The 25295-nt window shown below is 33.3% G+C and overlaps 2 protein-coding genes across 2 annotated transcripts in view; both read right to left on the bottom strand.

The window, feature by feature from the left end:
- Nucleotides 1-2461: 2461 nt before the first annotated feature.
- On the bottom strand, nt 2462-3157 carry LOC136040019 (eukaryotic translation initiation factor 4E-1-like). The gene has a single exon (XM_065724085.1). The coding sequence runs from the start codon at nt 3155-3157 to the stop codon at nt 2462-2464; it is 696 nt and encodes a 231-aa protein (XP_065580157.1).
- Nucleotides 3158-7952: 4795 nt separating this feature from the next.
- The window catches only part of LOC136040020 (uncharacterized), a 232342-nt gene continuing 214999 nt past the window's right edge, over nt 7953-25295 (bottom strand). The window contains exon 16 of the mRNA XM_065724086.1: nt 7953-15042. Within this exon, the coding sequence (XP_065580158.1) occupies nt 13808-15042 (1235 nt within the window). The 3' untranslated portion in view covers nt 7953-13807. The remainder of the gene's footprint in view (nt 15043-25295) is intronic.

Consider the following 25295-nt stretch of genomic DNA (forward strand, 5'->3'; position numbering starts at 1 on the left):
TACTTTGGAATACCCTTTTTCTGCTCCAGTTGTCCAAAAACAACTGCTATGGTCACCTAGAACGGGCAAAAAAGTTAAAACGGGCTTCCCGGAATTTTTTTATCCTGAATTTTATAGGACAAAGTGGCTAGCTCCCTTCCCCCCCCCCCCAAAAAAAAAGAAGTCCCAGATACTTTTCATTTTTCAGTATTGCAAAAATTTAAAATTACAAGCATGGTCTTTACCTACAAATGAGCTCACTTTCTTTGGTATCCCAGATTATCATTTCATATTCGAAGTATTTAAGTTTGAACACCAATTAAGTATAATTTATAAAGCATTAATAGTTGAAATTAATTGATATTTGGTTAATTCATCGATAAGTTAATAATTTATAACTAGTTATATTAATATAACATAATTGTTATTGTATCTTAATATATGTCATTAGTGTATTGTTACATAGTACTATGATATGATGATACAAACAGAATAAAATATAAATAGACATTATTTAATTAATAAGTAAAAAATGGAATAAACATAAAACCTAGATAACTTGTGCAGACAAAATTTAAATTTCTACAAGCACAAAGAATAGAATGCAGAACCAACCGAAGCAGCCTTAGAGAGAAGAGTATTTAATGCCCAGTGAAACCGTGCGAATGAAAAGCTTGCTTGGTCCCGTTACAGTAGTTTGAACCTACTTTTGTGAATGGTTTGTGGAGACAGTTTTGGTCTTGATGATAGTGCACCAATACGTGTTATTATGTACGAATGTGCCTGCTGGTTACTCTGATCATTTGAAAACACCAGTGCAAGAAATAGGATGATTTTTTTTTCATTCCTTGCAATCAAACAATTCACGCAAAGATTCTTAAGTTAGAATTAGATACATGGTTAGAATTTTGATGATGAAAAATGTAATTACAAAAGTCACTTTCGTTCAGGTAGGTTACTCGTTTGTTGCTGAATACAAAATCAATTAAAAGTTTGTATGTTTGCGATCTTAGTTCATAGTCCACCTGAACGTATTTGCTTGACCGAACTTTCTGGCCCGACCTACTTAAGTGTAATGTAAACAATTCTATAGCATTTTGGATTTATGGAGAATTCGAAAGTTCCAAAGTTTCCAAAGTTTTTTAGTTGTTGTGTTTTTTTTATGATTTTTTTTCTATTGCTTGTACTGTTTTATGACTCTGAAATGCGAAATCAGCCCTTCAGGGCTTGTGACAGGGATTTTTTGGAATGAAATATTTTATCTCTTACATCTTATAATGTGCTATATTTTCTTTCTTCAAGTGTCAAAATAGTTCAAATTAGGTGGTTTTCATACCAAAATTGCTTGTTTTTTATCTTTATAACCTGACAAAATCTTTCTTGAATAAAAATTATTTCAACGGATCTTGAAAGTTCCAAATTGCCTGTTAAGTTTTTTTTTGCTCCCTTTAGAAATTGACAGGTGATAAACAAAACATAATTCATATGTAATTTTGAATACCACACTGTCTTTCCATGACGATAAATAAAAGTTCAAATAGGGATAAATCCTTTTATTAGACAGTGATAATTTACGAAAAATACTAGATATCTTGGTCGTATCTGCAGTGACGGTCATCAGTAGATGTGACCGGCGATCACTGGACATGTGACCGAAATATCCCATATTTTTTGTAAATTATCACTGCGTAATAAAAGGATTTATCCCTATTTGAACTTTTACTTAAGACATAATTCACATGAGGCAAGCCCGTGTATCCTGTCACCTATTCTGACTGTCCCGCAAGAAAGCACATGGTCAAACGGGTCACACTCTGTCCTTTTTAAGTGGAGAATTAAATTTTAAAAAAAAAACAACAACGTTAATAAACTATTTTCCTGTCACTTTATGGGCTAGTTCTTACTTTTGAGCTACATACTCAAAACCATACAAGAATTATTTCAGCTCATTTTAAACTGTCATCTCCCTCTTTATTTAAATATTTCCTCATTAATATATGCCACCCCTCACAGATTTTTCACTACGCTTCGAATTGAAAAAACGAAGAGTTGGATGTTGCTGTTGAATTTATTATTACAGTTTCATTTGTTAAATGGAGTCCAGTTATGTCATTTAAAAGGCGACCTTTACTGCTTTTCATCGATTCGTAAAAAAAACTGCTTATCAAGGTTGAAGTCAACAAAAAAGTCAGATATTACCACTGAAAAAACCACCAAAACAGTGTTTTTGGCGTCAATTAATTCAAAACTGTTATTTCCTATTACTAATAAAATCTGTAAATCAAGAATTACGACACGTCATTGAAAAAGCCACAAAAGTTTCTGATTTATATTTATTATCGTGTCTAACTTCCGTTCTAGTCAACAAAAAAGAGACACTCCAAAAATAACCATCAAAACGCAATTTTTTATAGCATTAACTGTTCGAAAACAAACATTTTCTTGTGACAGTTGGAATCAAACAATAAAGAGTTGGGTCACATCATTGAAAAAAATCGTTTTCATTAAAAGAAGAGGAATTACTGTCACCCTTGTCATCATCCGCTTTAGGTTCCAGTTTAAGCTTAAGAACGGACTTAATAAGAGGCTTGTGTTCATGAAAAGTGAAAGTAGGTTTGAATATGCTATCAGTAATTTTTTCTACTTCTCCTTTCAAAATGTTAATGCATTCATCGTCCCGCTCGCTAATCCACATCATGAATTTATAGGTTTTGCTACGAATAGCCAATTCAACACCATTAATTTTCTCAGAATATTTCCCAAATTTTTCCTCTATCACATGCTGGATGTATGTGTACCATAGCCTGTTAACGGCTTCGACGCCTAGCTCTTGTTCTACAATCTCCGCTTTTGCAATCTCAAATTTTAAGCTGCCCCCGTTTTCATTGGCTGGATCTTCCCATTTTGGCAGGATGTTCCCCTTGAAGATACTATAGTTTATTGGTAGGCGAGGTAGTTCGCTAGGCTTTTTGATGGCGTATTGGAACAAATCCCTGAAGTCTTCTTCCGTGTCAAATGAATCAATAGCCTTAAGAGAGGCTTCCCAATTGCGGTCTTGGCCGGTTGCTATGCGATAGAACCATGTCCAACGTGAAGTTAAAGATTTTTTCCCAGCGTTTTTTGTACCCATAATAACACAAATTATAAGTGTTAATTCCGATTCAAACTTAATTGACATTGTATTATCAAACGGTTTATAAACATAATAATGTGTTTATTCAAAAAGAGGCGGATAAAGAAGGGAGGAAGTTTGGGTATTTATTGAAGGGTAAGACTAAAATTATATTTCATCAGCTTGAATTTCTCTTCAGTCAAAGATTAAATAGTTAAAAACCAAAACATGAATATAATTTGGTGCTTAGAATGATGACGTCAAATTCATATGCCTGGCTTACCTTTCAATTAAGTATGCACACCCTCACATAAACACACACTCGATTTTCTAGTTTCTATCTTGGATAATTCAGCTTCATTTTCCGTGTATTAAGAGCACACCCCACATTATATGTGTGGACGTATTGTAGCTTGTTGCAGGGACCTATGTCGGAGGTCAATGAAGCGAGACATCAATAGCTTCAGTTAAAAAAAAAACTTTCAAAATTGCTATCCTCTCGGTCTGGTCTGGAAGTACGATCGCTAATAAATTCGTTCCTATGTTTGGAAAATCTTCACCATCTTCACATGGTCCATTAGAATATTACCTGATTCATTTTATGTAATACAAGACTTACCAGAGTTAGGGGTGACAAATTACGATTCTAATAAATAGCCATGTCTTCCTAAGAAAACCTTAGATCTCTTTAAACTTGGAATAATTATACTTTCGCTTCACAGCTCTTAAATCACAAATTAAAAATATATTTTTCACTTTTTCCTTAGACATACGCTTAATAAAAAGTATCAATGACTAAATTCTTATTTATCAATGGGTTTCCAAGATCATCTTTGTTACTCAATGACGCCCTGTTAATCATGATTGATTCGTGTATTCAAAATACTATTTCAACAAATTACACACAGTTCAAAAATGTTCAATGATAATGCTAAAAATTTATCTAGCATAAATCCTCTAGATCTTTGAGTGAGATCGAATCAAAAGAAAAAAATTTCAAGAAAAGTCTTTTCAATTGAATGATACTAAATTGAGAACAATCTAAGAAATAATTTTGATTCTAAGAAATATCTTTATTATCACCGTAATTTAATTTTTTTTATTGTTGACGGTTTGACAAATAAAAAATACGCAGAATAAAATACCTATCGTTTTCAGCAAAGCATAGATGTCACTCAGACCTTTTAGAAGGTTTGAAAGAAGAAGGGGGAATACTCCTATTCTAACTTATGGTAGACCTTATTTATATAAATAAAATAGCCTTGTCCATGTTGCAAAATATAAAAAAATATACTGCTTGAAATACAAATCGTTGTGAGCAAAACACAAAAGACATCCTGACCTCATACTATTTACGACGTGACAGCTCTATTTTTATTTGTGTTAATCTCTATTTGTTTTATGTTTATATTGACTATAGAATTTTCATTTCTATCATATGTTTAATCTAATCTAGTTCTGTATTTTTTGTTCAATTATATAGTAAAAGGGTCATAGGGCTTAAATGTGCTTTATAGATTTTTTTTTTCCCAGAGCCACTTCATATGAAAAAGGGTAGTTGTATAAAATTTGGAGGGACTCATTCAATTGGTAATCGAAAGTTCTAGGGCAATACAAAAGAGTCAATAGCAATCAGAAGACAACTAGGCCCTCTTCCCCTTCCCCATCCTTGTCCCCGAGTGTATTCGATCAAAATTTTGAGATAGCGATTTTGTTCAAAATAGTCCAAAGGTCAAATAACCATGTCTGCAGGGCTGATATTAACCTCCCCCTAGCCCCAGGGGCAAGGGCTCTAAGCTATTAAAGTTGCCCATTGCCGTGGTTGAAGCGGTTGCGGTAATCTAGTAAGAGATTAACATTAGGGATTACTATAGTAAGGATTTTCTTACTGAGCAAAGAGGGCATATTTTATCCTTGGTCTTCAAAAAGGCTAAAGTATTAAGTTAAAATTTTTAGTAAATGTTGAGAGGGATGCCAAACGCAATTAGTGTTTTCAGAAAAGAAATTTGAATGTTGTCTCTTTCCTCCGCTTGATCATCTTCAGTGCAGAATAAACTGATAAAAATAAAAAACCTTAAAACAAAACACAAAACTAAAATACGATGACCCTTTCACCATTACTGAGAAAGGGTCATCATATTTTAGTTTTGTGTTTTGGTTTAAGGTTTTTTATATTTTCAACAGTTTATTCTGCACTGAGGACAGTCAAGCGGAGGTCTTGACTGAAATATTTGCATAATTTTCAATTTTCTCACTGGCTGTTTTTTGTCAACGTTCTTCTTTTCTTTGAGATTTTGTCATGATTGGCCAGTGCGGTTTCAGAAATTATTTGTGCCAGATTAGATTAGTATGTAGGTCAGAAAAGTTTCCTGGAAGCCCAAGCTACGAAAATTGACTTCTAAGGCACTGTTTTCTAAGCAGGCGTAGATATTTAGAGGAGGAAATCTAATGTTTTCTTAAAGGTCTTGGAGCGTTGGCACTCGCGAAGATACTGAAGTTGCACAAAAGTAAAATTGAGTGAATGCCATAATGGGCAGCAATTCAAGAAAATATAAAAAGGAAAAAGGGGGATGATGATGATGGTAAAATGTATGTTTCAAAATCTAGGGGTAATTTTGTTCTTATGCCCTTATTTTTGTAGTGAAAATACTTTTCAATGAAAAAACTTTAGCAATCTAACGCCAGGGGGGGATCTTGGTCAAAATTGCTGCCCTTGCCTCAACCTTTTCTATTTGATCCCGACAATATCAAATGTTAAAACTTTTTGAAGTCATAGGCAGCGTGATAGCGCTGCTTAAGTAAAGAACGATGTTGGCACGATGTGTTATCTATTTTTTGGTTAGACCATGGTACTTCGTATAGAAGGAGTTGTCGTAGAAACTTTGAAAGGGGCTCACTCGGTTGGAAATTGACGGGCTAGTGCCTTTTTAATAGTCGGAAGTGACTAGAGGGCAACCAGCCCTCCCCCCCTGACGCCCATCATTTCGCAAAACACATCCAATCCAAACTTTGAAATAGCTATTTCGTTCAGCATAGTAAAAGGGTCCCGAAATTACGTTTTTAACGGTGACAACCCCCCACCCTCCAAGGCAAGGTTGTAAGTTCTGCCCTGGAGGTATATAAGGTTGTTTTTTTTTTATAGAAAGGGCGGTGTGGTAGTATAAACTTCGGAGGGACTCGTTAGATTGGTAATCCCTGACCACTTCCAATAACCTCATCTGCTGAGCCTCGAGTTGCACAGGTTGCTTGTATTTTGGGGTCTTTCAACAGCTTCTGAATGACGTCAACATACTCCACAAAATAACGATTCTATTTAAGTATTAATTTGACCTTGCCGTAGGACAATGTACAGAGGGTAATAAATTCTTCAATTCCATTAGACAATTCCTGTTGTCTTACTCAGTCTTTTGAAATATTCAAAAATGTATTTAGTCTCCAGTCCTACACTGACGGCTGCGAACAGCGAATATGCAGTCGACTTGTACTCTTGTATATACTTGGGTTGCGAAACAGGTTCAGCAATGGCAACCAAAAATTCATGGGCGTGTTTATACACTGGAGAGAAAGATTCGAGAAAAATGTGACCATTTGGCAACATCCACAAAGGACGAAATCCATGATATGGCTTGAGCGTCACCTCATTTCTATAATCTTTAGCACCGAATGTATCCTCTTGCGCAGAAAAATTTATGAGTTAGATATTTTGCTTTGCAGCTCCAGGGAATCCTGAGAAACATCAAAATCTTGATAGGATTCTTCAAATTCTGCTTCAATATCTCTTCCTTTTCGCTTCTTTCTCCTATCCTTGTCTTTTCCACGTAATCCTCCATCCATTTCTACAACAAATAAATTAATAGACTTGGGTTTTACTTGTCCCTCTCTTTCTTCATTACCAAAGGGTCATCATATTTTTGTTTTGTGTTTTGTTTTAAGGTTTTTTTTTTTTTATATTTTTATCAGTTTATTCTGCACTGAGGACGGTCAAGCGGAGGTCTTGACCGAAATATTTGCATAATTTTTATTTTTTTCACTGGCTGTTTATTGTCCTCGTCCTTCTTTTTTTTTTCGATTTTGTGTTTTGTCTAATCTGGCACATAATAACAGAGCAGTTAGTCTGACGTCATTTCAGATTGCGATAAAGTCACAGCAGCAGTGTGACTTCCCCTTGAACTATAAACATCAAAAAAGCGAAAAATTAAAACATTATTTCCAATCCTACGCATCAGAACAGTGGGGATCATAACGTCATTTTCACTTCTTGTGATTAAGAAAGAATGTTACACACAGGTAAAGCCTTCGGTTTTTTTCTTATCAGGAACTAGTAGAAGGAATTAGTAAAGAGCTAACTACATTGTCATTTCTGTTATCCAAGACACCCTTTAAAGTGCATCATCATCCTGTATACAAAAATGCAGTTTTAGTCGAAAAACTGAGTGCGTTTCAAATATTATGTCTTTGTTAATCACAAAAGCAAATAGATGTGTCAATCTTCTTTAAAATGAGCCCTTAAACAGCTCTCTATGCTGTTCCAATGCCCCACTGGCTGTGAAGAAAAAAGAGGTCATTGATGGTGATTCTCATGCAAAAAAGTGATTTTCCTTATTGCTCATGCCAAAGGATGTTTCATGTTGTTCAAGCCAAGAGACAGTAAGTTTCCTGTATAGGGTTTTCAATCAAGGCTGTTCCAACGTCTACATTTCTTTCGATACGTTGCACTTTTTAAGGGTTTCAGGCTTTTTTTGGTTACAATAGGCCGTGGGTCCTCCTCTACTAGGTTGCAGCTACCGCTGCAACCACGATGTCGGAAAGACCTATTTGAAAGTGAAATGTTGCTATATTGTTAAATTTCAGCGAAAGCTAATGGGCGGAAATAGAGATTTAATGGTTTTATTTCAACATAAAACATGTGCGTAAAACAAAACACATTGTCAATGACAAGAACAACTTTAATACAAACTACACAGAGCTAAATAAAAAAGAAATGAAATAGCTGTGTTCAGAGTAAGTAAAAAGAAAAAATTGTAAATACGGGCAAAACATTAACCAGATTCTTTAAACGGCATGAATTCATAGGAAGCATGTTAATATGCCACATTATCTTTTATCTGTATAAATAGCCAAATGTTGACCTTGCAGAAAATATTGAAGAAAGTTGGAAAAGCCATCCCCGTCTTTAATATTGTACTTTTTTTGCTAAAAGGGACTTTCGAAAAAGAAAACCTTAATAAACAGAACTGTAATAAAATAAAACGTTTTTGATTGCGATATTCTAGTAGACTTTTGTTCTATTTATGTTCATTAAGTTCAACGATAGAAGTAGCTGCCCCACCACACCATATAGAATTCAAATTCACCAGCTTTTTAGACCAGAATTTATAAGGTTTTTTCTAAATTTAAATTTTTACTAAGAACAGAGAGAAAATTTACTATTGGAAATAAAAAACCTTATTTTCCTGTTGCTGAAAACAAAATTTTGGGGTAATGATATTTTAATATCACCTTAATTCATCAAAACGTATTTGAAAAAAATTCAATATTTTGTAACAGGTTAATCAGGTTCTCAGTTTCTCATTCCCTTTTCATTCCCTTCTCATTGCCGTTCTCATTCCCTTTTCGTTTTAGTATGCCTTTCACTTTTGCTGTTCACAGCGAATACATTTTACTAAATCAGAGAACATTTTTGCCTGGACTACCAACCAGCCCCCCTCCTTATCATTTCTGGTTTCTTTTGCGTATTCTCCTTAGATTGAGCCTCTTGGACAAGAACAAAATTGAGGCAATTTAAACAAACTTAAACTGTGCCATTTCCCTAAAGAATATCTCTTTATTTGGATAAAACTTATAACAGCTTTACAGACAAACACAATATTTAGTCTATTTCTCTACACTAGCGACTAGATTCGAAGTACGGTGTTTTTTAGGAGTACTTCGCTGGAAGGAATGTGTTAATAGACACTTAAATATACAAACACATGAGATCACTCAATAGATTACAAACAATATTTTAAGTCATATGTGAACAATTCAGATGTAAATAAGATTCAAAATTAATTTTTTGCTTTCATTACACTTAAATTATATACTACTTAAAATAATAATCATGGTTTTCTTACACGCCTCGAGATAAAAGCTATTTTAATATTAGCAACAATAATTTGATAAAAATAATAACAACAAACTGTAATAATAATAATAATAATAATGTCGGACGTTCACAATCAAAACACGTTCCTTGCTGAAGTTAATATTGAGTGAATAACTTTATTTTATAGGTTCACCCTCGAGTTGATGTCTCGTGATTGGGTTTAGATATTTGTTTGTGCATGAATTATTTGAATTTGATTGATATTTTAAATTGAAATCATACGCTATTCTGTGCCTAGCTTATGATTTTTTCCATCCTGGCCATGGAGCCTTATGGAAGAGGCTATTTTGAAGTTCTCTTTGTAATGAACAAGCTCCGAACCCTATCCCCAAATGAAATTTTCTCCTATTATACGGGTTCGATTTTTCTGAACTAACAAGGCTTCACAAGACAACATCGCTTTATCGTTTTCACTTGATTTTTCACCTTCTGTCAAAATTTACCATGCATGGTTTTGTAAATATAATCAACCAAATTACCGCGTTTTGACATTCCTTGACGAAAGGTTTTGATAGAACAAGTTATAAAATAGATTAGACATTAGGCATTGTTTCCATTATGTAATTGAATTATTAGAGTAAGGCGGAGGGGGGGAATTGCAGATTTTCTTTACGGAAAGTTTCGATACATAAATAAAAGGTTTTTTCCAAGTTTCACTTTTTTTGGAGTTCTTTAGAGGATTATGAGAACGAAGGGAGATTGTCTTAAGGCCTCCCCTGTGTTCAAAGTTAAAATGGATTGAGTGGCAAGCATGGTCAAATAAAAAGAAGATTATCAACCGAATTCACAGACGGTCACAAATGAATGTAACAAAAAGATAATTTACGGTACATCTAAGTCAACACTTAAATATGTGGCAATTCTTTGCACGGAATATATTTTCTTTGTGAACGACCAATATACAGGAAAGCACTTCAAAATTACATCCATGGAAGATAGAGGGCTGTAAAATCAGATACAAAAAAATAACAAGAAATTCAAATTCAAAAAAGTAACCTCCAAATATTAGAGGCCAACAAGTATTATAATATTCGCTATATGCTGAACTTTGAATTCGCTTTATGCTAAACTTTGAATTCGCTTTATGCTAATTTGAAATCGTTAGCATCTTGATAATATTCATCTTACCTCGATAACAAGGTAAAATGAATAGGCACAGTAATTCAAAAGTCGTATTGTTTCTTGTTGTTGTTTTTTCAGGACAATTACACCCCAGTCCCTGAAACTGAGGACGATTTAGCGGTGATTACAACCTACTTTTAAAATCTTAGTTACTTTTGAACACTGAAATTCAGCCGCATCTTGAAGCCGTGAAAATACCGTTTTTTGTGGTTATCGGTAGTCAACAAACGCTTCAGTCATTTTTCAGTCACCTTACGTCTTTTGAATTACCAAATTCGAATAATACGAAATCACCGCAAAAATAAAAAAGGTACTATAGCTGAACATTAAAAACAACATTCCAAAAACTTAAAACTGGTATACGACCCTGTCCATAGGCATAGCTGCAAAACATGAGCAATATCTTCCTAACTAATCTTAGATTCATTTACATTTATTCTGGTATGGGAGGGGAAATTTGTAAAAAAAAATATATATATACTTCCGAGAAATCAACCCCTTAGGTTGCTCCTCATTGTGCCTACAAAAATTAGGCAGATACTTCCTTTACTCAGTATGAAGCTACACAACTGAACATGTTGTATTACCACAAAATAAAAGTTTTGATTAAGCACACTAAAACTGGATTTAACACTGACATAATAGTACCAAACTGGATACTCGTAAAAAATGTCAAAGAATTATAATATAAAACAAAATAAAGTAGAAAAAGAACAAATATGGAAACAAGGTTGCCACATGACATCCTAAGGAGCATGCATTTAAGAAAGGAACTCTACATTATTTTAAATCACAAAAAGGCTTATTTTAAATTACCAATCCAATGAGCCCCTCAGAAGTTTATACGACCAGCCTTTCTATAAAAATCGTATATGCCTCCTCTTATATGTCTTGGAGGCTAGGGAAGAGGGGTTTGTCACCCTGAAAAAATAATTTCCGGGCCCTTTTACTACTCTGACCAAATGCCTATCTCAATATTTTGATTAAAAGTGCTTCACAAAATGATGGGCATGGGGGGGGGTTCCCTCCAAGAACTTCTGACTATTAAAAAGGGTACCAGCCCTGTCAATTTTAAGCCCTGTCAATGGAATGGCAATTTACAAATAATACATGTAAAGTCCAAGACTTTACATTGAAATTTTACCGCCTATTTTAACCTTTAGTGTAACAAGTAAACATCGTTCTAATAACAAGACATAACTTATAACTTGCAACAGTTGTTCATTTAATAGTCCCGTATTTTCAAGTTTTTCTTGAAGAAAATTTAAATTATTAGCAACATCTCTTATTTTGTATTTGTGAAAAGCATTGAATTAAACTGGCGTCCAGAAAAAAGATTTGACATCGGTAGTGCGCTCGAGCATCCCAAGATTACTTATATGACAAGCGTTTTAAAATACATAAATGACCAAAGAGGTTAGTAGAATTACTACTTAAAACGGTCTGGATTAGTTGACAGATAAGTTACACCTGTTAACCCTGAAAAATGCAGGATAACTGAGGATAAGTGACGTCATATATAAACAAAACAGTGAATCTTTTCAAAAGTGGAAAAAATGCATGAAATTATATGTATATAACAAAAAGGGACAACAATTGTGAAATTTGGCATACCTCAAGAGGTTTGTAAATAAGCTATGTTTGCAGTGGAGTACACGTGATTAATATTGTTATTCATCTAGCTGCCTATCGTGTTTCAGTTGAGAAGTTACCGGATAAGTATTTATTGTTTTCTTTTACAGATTACACCCGAGGAAGTTAGTATTAAGCAGATGAGTTCGAACGCACTCATAGAGTAAGTAAACTGATTTATTAGGCATATTAGGGCTGTTACAACTTTACATAGGCTACCCTATTTAAATTTCAGCTTCTTGCTTTAAATCAGCCTAGACATCTATCGAGAGAGAGAACTGCACAAAACAAGTGGTGCAAAATGAGATGAGCCTCTCAATTTTCTTTCAAAATAGCTTTAGAGCTTCACTATATTGACCTGTGGCAACCTTATCCTTTAGTGTTACGAAACAAAACTTATGAGGTATACAGAACTGATTATATTCCTTGAGACAAAAATGGCACCAATTCACATGGATAAGTCGTATAAATCATGTCGAATACCAGATAAATAAATAAGATTGGTTAAAAGTCAATCGTAATTAAGTAATTAAACCAAATTAAATTCAATGAAATTGAACTTGATTTTTCATTGAAAAATATAATTTGACGTGAGCACCAAAGGTGGTGCAAATGGGAAATGACCCAAGAATGCCCAAAATACTCGAGGCATTTTCATTTCAAATTTAGAACGTTCCAAATATGCGTTTGTTTCGCTACAGTTCGTACATTGATATCTTAAATACCAGAGAAATTTTCATTTTAAAGAATTTCTGTATACTTCAGAGAAATACTTCTCAGGTGACATTACAAGCTAGTCACTTTCAAAGCCAAATAAAATTCATCACCACTTTGAATGCCATAATTCAAAATAATTTACGGTTTAATACACAAATTTTTACCAGAAAACGGAAAACAAAAAGAAGCATTTCAGGGCTTTGCGATCAGCTGTTTGCACAAAAATATTTATTTTTTTTTTATTTTTTTTTTAGCCTCCTAGATATGTAAATAACAGTTTTGATATAACAAATTCGGTTTCCGGCTACTTTTAGAAGCAAAACAGAAAAATATAACACGATTCCAACCACACACAAAAATTCTATGTACTTTCAGAGTATTTTAAGTATTTCAAGCGTCTCAAAATACTACAAAACGTCAGATAAAGAATTTCAAATTATTGCTGCAAAGTTGTTCATATGGTCTGTTTATCAAAATTAAGAAGGGTAAGCAACTCAACTTTTCAATTATCAGCCTTAGCAGAAATTCAAATTTGTTCATTTTTAATGATAATAAACCCAATCGAGAGAAGTCTTCATTATATATGATTGATTGTGATACTTCGTTAAAAAAGTAAATTAATTATAAAGCTAATTAAAAATAAAGTATAGCTTTGGCTGTCCATTCTTTATAAAATAAACGGGAGTTATCATAATTTATACTAAGTTCAAATCAAAACCTGAACATTTTCAACCAAATGATTAGTAACAGGAGTAACTTCCGAAATAAACCGAAATAACACAATGTTTAGCGACGTTTTTTTTCAGACAAAATCCGGGGCATATTTGACCACCAAGACCAGAAACTTTAAAAATATAGCCAGACACTTTAAGCTTCATATTCTCAGATAACTAGTATTTAGTGATGAATTTACAATACAACAGAGAATGAAAATTTTGCCCAATCTTATACCTGAGAATCAAAAAATAAACAAACGGCTGAAAATACATGATCTGGAATACGTTCTGGCAATACAAAAAGCTCCTAATGTCTAAGATAATCAGTGTAACACATTAAACAACCTGCTTATAAATAAGACATGCAATAAATACATCGCAGCTTTATGCTGTAGATTCTTTCATAGCGCTAAAATAAGCCAGCAGACGATCATAATCCACACGAATGGATTCATCATTATGATTGATAAGGGCAAGAAATGGCTTTTCTGCTAGCTCAGGGTCGCTCCGAGTTAATGTGCGGACGTGCGCAACGGAGGGTGATTCAACAATTTTTGGCAACTCAAAAGAAGATGCTTTCCTCATGTCAACATTTTCATAGCTACGACCAGGGGCTACGTCATCATACAGTTCCTCTGTTGATAGCGGAGTTTCAAAAGAGCGCGTTTTCGGTGAGTGGCTATGAGCACTTTCAAAGCTAGTGGTGTCATGGCTACAGTTCTTTTCCTTTATGAAATAGGACGGTTGATGCAATGGCTCAGACACAAACCCTTCAAAACTAGAAGCTTCATGTGAATCTTTTCTGACTCTTTTAGCTGGTTCTGAGCATGTTTCGGAATTGAATAAATCCTGCAGTTCCTTCGGGATCGCTTCTCCTGCTAATAGCCAACTCCTCACAATACGACGTGTTTCATTGTCATCTTTCTCCCTCATTTTCACACCATCTGCAGAATCTGTAACTGAACTACCCGTAATAAAATCAACCAGTGAGATTCTTTGATTTTGTCCAGGAGACGAGAGATCGCTGGTTGGACTACTCATATTACTAATCGTATCTAACGTTTGAGTATTATGATGCGAAGACGAGAAGTCAGTTTGGACATCTTTGGAGAAGGTAGTCACTTGCCTATGACAAGTTGGGTTACTTGTAACTTGCTGGGGAGGAGCAAAGGCTAACGGATTTGTCCTGACTTCAACAGTTGACACCAGAGGAGGGGGTGCACGAACAAGACCGTCAGCATCTAATCCAAAACCTGGATTATTTATAACTCTCGGAATACGCTTTGTGTAAGTCAACGAATCGACTTCATTTTTTGTAACTGCAGTGATAGAAGCAATGCCAAAACTACGATATTTTTTGCTACCAACAGATGGATTTTTAATATCAGGTGTATCACTAGCCCTACCTAACCATACCCAATCATGGGCATGAGATTCATTATCAACCGGGATGGTGACCTCTAGCTTTCTCTGTTTTGAAGCGTACATAACACACGCCACAACAAATACACCAATAGCGATGGAGAAGATAGCAAGAAGAAAATACATTGCTGCTTCAAGAGCTGAGCCATTGGCAGGGCTTGGATGATTGCTACCACCCAAGCTATACTGAGGAAATCCTAGAATAAAAAAATATAACCTTAATATGACAGTAAGTTCTTCCTCAAAAGTAAAATTTATTAAGAAACATAAGAAAAAATTGGCAATCGCAATAAATTACAAGGTTAAAATTATCAAACTTATGGATGGTTATCAACAATACTACCTTTGGGATTCTTCTTCTAGTTTAACGAAATAAAATCACAACCGTAAGGTTAAGTAACTTCTCAACATGTTATATGAGAATTATTCCATGTCTATTAAGCTATGATGAATGTACCTAAGGCCCAATTAGTGGCGTGCAAGGAATTTTATAATCTACCACCTCCATCCCTCCCTCCCTCACCCTCTCCTCCAGAATAGTCCCTTGTCCCTTGTCATGAGCTAATGATGTTGAAGGGTATGTGATTCAAAATTCCAGGATTGAAACCAGGGTCCAGATTGGATCCCAGTTGGACAGCTGTAACCTCCTGCTTCCGCTCCTTCCCCGATTATAAGGCTTCCCTTTGACTCTATTTAGCTTCCCTTTGACTGGTATTAAGTATTAAGCTAGTATTAAGCTGACATTGACAGAGAATATTGAGGGGGATCTTGAGCTTAATCAATAAGCCCTGTATGCATCAAGGGTGTCAAAAGGGTGCATTGGCAATATTTCAGGAACGGCTGAGGGTCTTAAGTTGAAACTTTCAAGGACCACTAGAGGAGAAGTTGCACTAATCAAAAGACAATATGTGCATCCAGATTGCTAAAGGGGTGTATCTGCAACATCACATAACCAGCCATCGGGAATGATTCAAAACTTTCACGGTATGTCGAGGGCGATGTTGTAATAAATCAAAAGACACTACAAGCATCCAAGTTGTCGACACACAGCTTATCAGTAATGCCTCAGAAACGTCTAGGGTATTCAGTTAATACCCTTCTGCGCATGTTGGACTAAATCAAGACACAGCGTACATCGAGGTTGTCAAAGGGGGATATTTGCAATATCTCATGTACGGCTCAGGCTATGTCTTAACGATTTAAGAGAAACAGCTGAAACACTGAGTGAATATTGGATGGGAGAATTAAGCACATTTTAAATTTTGACTTGATGGATCATAAGGAGCTTATCAAGAGCAAAAAAATTTTGAAGAAAAATATGGTTGCGTTAATTCTTAGTAGCAATCATTCTTTTTTTTAACGCTTATCTGCTTAACCTTTTTACCTTTTAACCTTTTACCTTTTTTTATCTGCTTAAAATTTCTGTCCATAAAAACAACTCAATAAAAACTTGAGAAGCAAGGAAACCTCAACTGGAAGCAAATCTAGTTTTATTTTTATTTATAAATAAAAATCAGGATTCTTTTTAATAGACGAACTAAAATGTATTCATTTGAACAAACAAGCAGCTAAAACAAAATATAATACAATAAAATTTTTATAGTGAAATGACTGATGAACATTTGACTATATATTCTATACTGGCCAAAATGGCTATCGCAAAATTTTGATCGGATGTCCTTGGGGAAAAAGGGGGCATAGGAGGACGGCTGGTTGCCCTCCAATCACTTTTGACTCTTACAAAGGTAACTACAATGTTTAGTTTCCAATCCAATGAACTTCCAGTTTATATCATATGAGCCCTTTCCGAAGTGTCTACAACAACTCCTTCTATGCAGAATGCCATGAAAAGAAACGAATAATACATATAGCCCAATTCGCTTTCAACTTTGAGTTCAATTACATACGCTACTTTTTCAGCTATGATGTTGACATTGTCTCTAGTGTTTCTAATAAAGTATATTTTATATTATATTACCAGTATAACACTGAGGATTTGTGTCTAAGTTTCCACGACGGATAGGAAAAAGAAAGAAAGTTATTAGGCATATATGATGTTTTTACGAGGATACGAGGTTTGATACATATATATATATATATATATATATATATATATATATATATATATATATATATATATATATATATATATATATCTATATATATAAAAATAAGTTGTCTGTGTGTGGATCTGTGGATCAGGTGACGTCATGTTTGTTCGCATATGACGTCTGAATTATTTCACACTAATACAAAAGAAGAAAAAAACTAAAAAAGGTAAAAACTACAAAAAAAAACTAAAAAGAAAAAAAAACTAAAAAAGCTAAAAAACTAAAAAAAAACTAAAAAAAGGTAAAAATCTAATAACTAAAAAAAACTGAAAAAAATAAAAAAAGTCAAAAACTACAAAAAAAATAAAAACTAATAAAAAAACTAAAAAAGCTAAAAAACTAAAAAAAACTAAAAAAAACTAAAAAAAGGTAAAAAACTAAAAAAAACAAAAAACTAAAAAAGAAAAAAACTAAAAAAAAGGAAAAAACTGAAAAATAAAAGAGAAAAAGAAAACTAAAAAAATATGAATAAATATATATAAAAATAAGTTGTTTGTGGGTTATGTCTGTCTGTCTGTCTGTCGAGTGACGTCGTGTTTGTCCGCATATGACGTCTGAATTATTTCACACTAATACAAAAGAAGAAAAAAAACTAAAAAAGGTAAAAACTACAAAAAAAACTAAAAAGAAAAAAAACTAAAAAAGCTAAAAAACTAAAAAAAACTAAAAAAAGGTAAAAAACTAAAAACTAAAAAAAACTGAAAAAACTAAAAAAAGGCAAAAACTAAAAAAAAACTAAAAACTAATAAAAAAACTAAAAAAGCTAAAAAACTAAAAAAACTAAAAAAACTAAAAAAAGGTAAAAAACAAAAAAAAACTAAAAACTAAAAAAGAAAAAACTAAAAAAAAGGAAAAAACTGAAAAATAAGAGAAAAAGAAAACTAAAAAAATATTAATAAATATAAAAATATAAATATAAATATAATATAAATTAGCAATCAACAAAGCACCGAGACACAAATGACGACCGGGACACAGGGAGTATAAATGACGACCAGGACATAAGTAAAAAAAAAAACTAAAAAAAACTAAAAAAATGGTAAAAACTACAAAAAAACTAAAAACTAATAAAAAAACTAAAAAATCTAAAAATCTAAATAAACTAAAAAAGAAAAAAAAGAAAAAAGGAAAAAAATAAAGGAGAAAAAAAAAACTAAAAAACGAATGTATATACAGACCGGGACACCGGGATACAAATGACGACCGGGACACAGGGAATATAAATGACGACCGGGACACAGGGACACAACTACAATGGGGACGCCGGGGGGCACAGGGGGATATAAATGACGACCGGGACACCGGGACACAAGGAATATAAATGACGCCCGGGACACTCAAAGAGAAATCACAGACTGGAACACCGGGACACAAATGACGACCGGGACACAGGGAATATAAATGACGACCGGGACACAGGGACATAACTACAAAGGGGACGCCGGGGTGCACAGGGGGATATATAAATGACGATAGCGACTCAGGGAATGGTCGATTGGCAATCACCATCAACAAAGCTCAAGGGCAATCATTAGAATCATGAGGTATAGATCTGAATACGGATTGTTTTCCCATGGACCATTATATGTTGCATGTTCAAGAGTCGGTAAACCTGACAATCTATTTATATGCACAGACAATGGGACAGCAAAGAATGTTGTATATTCGCAAGTTTTATGTAGTTAAAAACATATATATATATATATATATATATATATATATATATATATATATATATATATATATATATATATCTATATTCACAGGTGGGACATAGGGACACAACTACAATGGCGCGTAACTAATATGGCGCGTAACGACTTACGCGCGCGGGGGGGCTTGGGGGGGGGCGCGAAGCGCCCCCACCAACTAGGTGTTGGGGTGGCGCGAAGCGCCACCCCAACAGCTAGCATAAAAATAAGTTGTCTGTGTGTGTGTGTGTGTGTGTGTGTGTGTCGAGTGGCGTCATGTTTGTGTGTCGACTGACGTCATGTTTGTCGACTGACGTTATTATAAGGATTGAGCTGTATGCGTCATGAAGTTGTTTGTTGACTGACGTCATGTTTGTCAACTGATGAAATTACATACCGGGACACCGGGACACTAATGACGACCGGGACACAGGGAATATAAGTGACGACCGGGATAGTCAAAGAAAAATTACAGACTGGGACACCCGGACACAAATCACGACCGGGACACAGGGAATATAAATGACGACCGGGACATAGGGACACAACTACAACGGGGACGCCGGGGGCAGAGGCGGGATATATAAATGACGACCGGGACACAGGGATTGTTCGAATAGAAATTTCAGACCGGGACACAAATGACGACCGGGACACCAGGACACAGGGAATATAAATGACGACCGGGACACTCAAAGAGAAATTACAAACTGGTATACCGGGACACAAATGACGACCATACCGGGACACAGGGAATATAAATGACGACCGGGACACAGGGACACATCATTAGAATAATGAGGTATAGATCTGAATACGGATTGTTTTTCCCATGGACAATTATATGTTGCATGTTCAAGAGTCAGTAAACCTGACAATCTATTTATATGCACAGACAATGGGACAGCGAAGAATGTTGTATATTCGCATGTTTTACGTAGTTAAAAACATATATATATATATATACTAGCTGTTGGGGTGGCGCTTCACGCCACCCCAACACCTAGTTGGTGGGGGCGCTTCGCGCCCCCCCCAAGCCCCCCCGCGCGCGTAAGTCGTTACGCGCCATAATAGTTACGCGCCATTGTAGTTGTGTCCCTATGTCCCACCTGTGAATATAGATAGATATATATATATATATATATATATATATATATATATATATATATATATATATATATATATATATATATATATATATATATATATATATGGTTTTAACTACGTAAAACTTGCGAATATACAACATTCTTTGCTGTCCCATTGTCTTTGCATAATATAAATAGATTGTCAGGTTTACCGACTCTTGAACATGCAACATATAATGGTCCATGGGAAAACAATCTGTATTCAGATCTATACCTCATGATTCTAATGATTGCCCTTGAGCTTTGTTGATGGTGATTGCTAATCGACCATTCCCTGTCCCGGTGTCCCGGTCGTCATTTACATCCCCCTGTTTCCCCCGGTGTCCCCGTTGTAGTTGTGTCCCTGTGTCCCGGTCGTCATTTATATTCCCTGTGTCCCGGTCGTCATTTGTATCCCGGTGTACCGGTCTGTATATACATTCGTTTTTTAGTTTTGTTTTTCTCCTTTATTTTTTTCCTTTTTTTTTCTTTTTTAGTTTATTTAGATTTTTAGATTTTTTAGTTTTTTATTAGTTTTTAGTTTTTTTTTCTTTTTAGTTTTTTTGTAGTTTTTACCTTCTTTTTAGTTTTGTTAATTTTTTTTTTTACTTATGTCCTGGTCGTCATTTATACTCCCTGTGTCCCGGTGCTTTGTTGATTGCTAATCGAACATTCCTTTTGTCCTGGTCGCTTTCTCTTTGAGTGTCGTCATTTATTTTTTTCTTTTTTAGTTCTTTTAGTTTTTACCTTTTTTAGTTTTTTTTAGTTTTTTAGATGAAAATTTTTTTTTTAGTTTTTTCCTTTTTTTCTTTTTAGTTTTTTATTGGTTTTACCTTTATGTTAGCTTATTTTTCAGTTTTTTCCTTTTTTTTTAGTTTTTTTTTATTTTTTATTTTTTTAGTTTTTTACCTTTTTTTAGTTTTTTTAGTTTTTTTTAGTTTTTTTAGTTTTTTAGCTTTTTTACTTTTTTTATTAGTTTTTAGTTTTTTTTGTAGTTTTTGCCTTTTTTTAGCTTTTTCAGTTTTTTTTTTAGTTTTTTATTGGTTTTTACCTTTATTTTAGCTTATTTTTCAGTTTTTTCCTTTTTTTTAGTTTTTTTTAGTTTTTAGTTTTTTTAGTTTTTTACCTTTTTTTAGTTTTTTTAGTTTTTTTAGTTCTTTAGCTTTTTTATTTTTTTTATTAGTTTTTAGTTTTTTTTGTAGTTTTTGCCTTTTTTTTAGTTTTTTTAGTTTTTTAGCTTTTTTATTAGTTTTTAGTTTTTTTTGTAGTTTTTGCCTTTTTTTAGTTTTTTTAGTTTTTTAGCTTTTTTATTTTTTTTATTAGTTTTTAGTTTTTTTTGTAGTTTTTGCCTTTTTTTAGTTTTTTCAGTTTTGACGTCACCTGATCCAGTTTTTTCAGGTGACGTCACCTGATCCACGATCCACAGATCCACAGACAACTTATTTTTATATATATAGATAGTTTTTTTTTTTACTTATGTCCTGGTCGTCATTTATACTCCCTGTGTCCCGGTGCTTTGTTGATTGCTAATCGAACATTCCTTTTGTCCTGGTCGCTTTCTCTTTGAGTTTCGTCATTTATTTTTTTCTTTTTTATTCTTTTAGTTTTTACCTTTTTTAGTTTTTTTTAGTTTTTTAGATGAAAATTTTTTTTAGTTTTTTCCTTTTTTTCTTTTTAGTTTTTTATTGGTTTTTACCTTTATTTTAGCTTATTTTTCAGTTTTTTCCTTTTTTTTAGTTTTTTTTATTTTTTATTTTTTTTAGTTTTTTACCTTTTTTTAGTTTTTTTAGTTTTTTTAGTTTTTTACTTTTTTTATTAGTTTTTAGTTTTTTTTTTGTAGTTTTTGCCTTTTTTTAGTTTTTTCAGTTTTTTTTTTAGTTTTTTATTGGTTTTTACCTTTATTTTAGCTTATTTTTCAGTTTTTTCCTTTTTTTTTTAGTTTTTTTTAGTTTTTAGTTTTTTTTAGTTTTTTACCTTTTTTTAGTTTTTTTAGTTTTTTTAGTTTTTTAGCTTTTTTATTTTTTTTATTAGTTTTTAGTTTTTTTTGTAGTTTTTGCCTTTTTTTAGTTTTTTTAGTTTTTTAGCTTTTTTATTTTTTTTATTAGTTTTTAGTTTTTTTTTGTAGTTTTTGCCTTTTTTTAGTTTTTTCAGTTTTGACGTCACCTGATCCAGTTTTTTCAGGTGACGTCACCTGATCCATCCACAGACAGACAGACAACTTATTTTTATATATATAGATATATATATATATATATGTATATATATATATATATATATATATATATATATATATATATATATATATATATATATATATATATATATATATATATATATATATATATATATATATATATATATATATATATATATCTATATATATAAAAATAAGTTGTCTGTGGATGGATGGATGGATGGATGTGTCAGGTGACGTCACCTGAAAAAACTGGATCAGGTGACGTCAAAACTGAAAAAACTAAAAAAAGGCAAAAACTACAAAAAAAACTAAAAACTAATAAAAAAAATAAAAAAGCTAAAAAACTAAAAAAACTATAAAGGTAAAAACCAATAAAAAACTAAAAAAAAAACTGAAAAAACTAAAAAAGGCAAAAACTACAAAAAAAACTAAAAACTAATAAAAAAAGTAAAAAAGCTAAAAAACTAAAAAAACTAAAAAAAGGTAAAAAACTAAAAAAAATAAAAAATAAAAAAAACTAAAAAAAAGGAAAAAACTGAAAAATAAGCTAAAATAAAGGTAAAAACCAATAAAAAACTAAAAAAAAAAGGAAAAAACTAATAAATGACGACACTCAAAGAGAAAAAAAAGGCAAAAACTACAAAAAAAACTAAAAACTAATAAAAAAAATAAAAAAGCTAAAAAACTAAAAAAACTAAAAAAAGGCAAAAACTACAAAAAAAACTAAAAACTAATAAAAAAGCTAAAAAACTAAAAAAACTAAAAAAAAGGCAAAAACTACAAAAAAACTAAAAACTAATAAAAAAAATAAAAAAGCTAAAAAACTAAAAAAAACTAAAAAAACTAAAAAAAGGTAAAAAACTAAAAAAACTAAAAACAAAAAAAAACTAAAAAAGGTAAAAACTAAAAGAACTAAAAAAGAAAAAAATAAATGACGACACTCAAAGAGAAAGCGACCAGGACAAAAGGAATGTTCGATTAGCAATCAACAAAGCACCGGGACACAGGGAGTATAAATGACGACCCGGGGGAAACAGGGGGATATAAATGACGACCGGGACAAACAAACTAAAAAGAAAAAAAAACTAAAAACTAATAAAAAAACTAAAAAATCTAAAAATCTAAATAAGCTAAAAAAGAAAAAAAAAGGAAAAAAATACAAATGACGACCGGGACACAGGGAATATAAATGACGACCGGGACACAGGGACACAACTACAACGGGGACACCGGGGGAAACAGGGGGATGTAAATGACGACCGGGACACCGGGACAGGGAATGGTCGATTAGCAATCACCATCAACAAAGCTCAAGGGCAATCATTAGAATCATGAGGTATAGATCTGAATACAGATTGTTTTCCCATGGACCATTATATGTTGCATGTTCAAGAGTCGGTAAACCTGACAATCTATTTATATGCAAAGACAATGGGACAGCAAAGAATGTTGTATATTCGCAAGTTTTACGTAGTTAAAACCATATATATATATATCTATCTATATTCACAGGTGGGACATAGGGACACAACTACAATGGCGCGTAACTATTATGGCGCGTAACGACTTACGCGCGCGGGGGGGCTTGGGGGGGGCGCTACTACCCCAACTAGGTGTTGGGGTGGCGCTTCGCGCCACCCCAACACCTAGTATATATATATATATATATATATATATATATATATATATATATATATATATATATATATATATATATATATCTATATATATAAAAATAAGTTGTCTGTCTGTGGATGGATGGATGGATCAGGTGACGTCACCTGAAAAAACTGGATCAGGTGACGTCAAAACTGAAAAAACTAAAAAAAGGCAAAAACTACAAAAAAAACTAAAAACTAATAAAAAAAATAAAAAAGCTAAAAAACTAAAAAAACTATAAAGGTAAAAACCAATAAAAAACTAAAAAAAACTGAAAAAACTAAAAAAAGGCAAAAACTACAAAAAAAAACTAAAAACTAATAAAAAAAGTAAAAAAGCTAAAAAACTAAAAAAACTAAAAAAACTAAAAAAAGGTAAAAAACTAAAAAAAATAAAAAATAAAAAAAAACTAAAAAAAAGGAAAAAACTGAAAAATAAGCTAAAATAAAGGTAAAAACCAATAAAAAACTAAAAAAAAAGGAAAAAACTAATAAATGACGACAGTCAAAGAGAAAGCGACCAGGACAAAAGGAATGTTCGATTAGCAATCAACAAAGCACCGGGACACAGGGAGTATAAATGACGACCAGGACATAAGTAAAAAAAAAAAAACTATCTATATATATAAAAATAAGTTGTCTGTGGATCTGTGGATCGTGGATCAGGTGACGTCACCTGAAAAAACTGGATCAGGTGACGTCAAAACTGAAAAAACTAAAAAAAGGCAAAAACTACAAAAAAAACTAAAAACTAATAAAAAAAATAAAAAAGCTAAAAAACTAAAAAAACTAAAAAAAGGCAAAAACTACAAAAAAAACTAAAAACTACCGGGACACAGGGACACAACTACAACGGGGACACCGGGGGAAACAGGGGGATGTAAATGACGACCGGGACACCGGGACAGGGAATGGTCGATTAGCAATCACCATCAACAAAGCTCAAGGGCAATCATTAGAATCATGAGGTATAGATCTGAATACAGATTGTTTTCCCATGGACCATTATATGTTGCATGTTCAAGAGTCGGTAAACCTGACAATCTATTTATATGCAAAGACAATGGGACAGCAAAGAATGTTGTATATTCGCAAGTTTTACGTAGTTAAAACCATATATATATATCTATCTATATTCACAGGTGGGACATAGGGACACAACTACAATGGCGCGTAACTATTATGGCGCGTAACGACTTACGCGCGCGGGGGGGCTTGGGGGGGGGGCGCGAAGCGCCCCCACCAACTAGGTGTTGGGGTGGCGCGAAGCGCCACCCCAACAGCTAGTATATATATATATATATATATTCACAGGTGGGACACAGGGACACAACTACAATGGCGCGTAACGACTTACGCGCGCGGGGGGGCTTGGGGGGCGCGAAGCGCCCCACCAACAGCTAGTATATATATATATATATATATATATATATATATATATATATATATATATATATATATATATACTAGCTGTTGGGGTGGCGCTTCGCGCCACCCCAACACCTAGTTGGTGGGGGCGCTTCGCGCCCCCCCCAAGCCCCCCCGCGCGCGTAAGTCGTTACGCGCCATAATAGTTACGCGCCATTGTAGTTGTGTCCCTATGTCCCACCTGTGAATATAGATATATATATATATATATGGTTTTAACTACGTAAAACTTGCGAAT

This window comes from Artemia franciscana, chromosome 20, assembly GCF_032884065.1.
Source record: "Artemia franciscana chromosome 20, ASM3288406v1, whole genome shotgun sequence".
NCBI lineage: Eukaryota > Metazoa > Arthropoda > Branchiopoda > Anostraca > Artemiidae > Artemia > Artemia franciscana.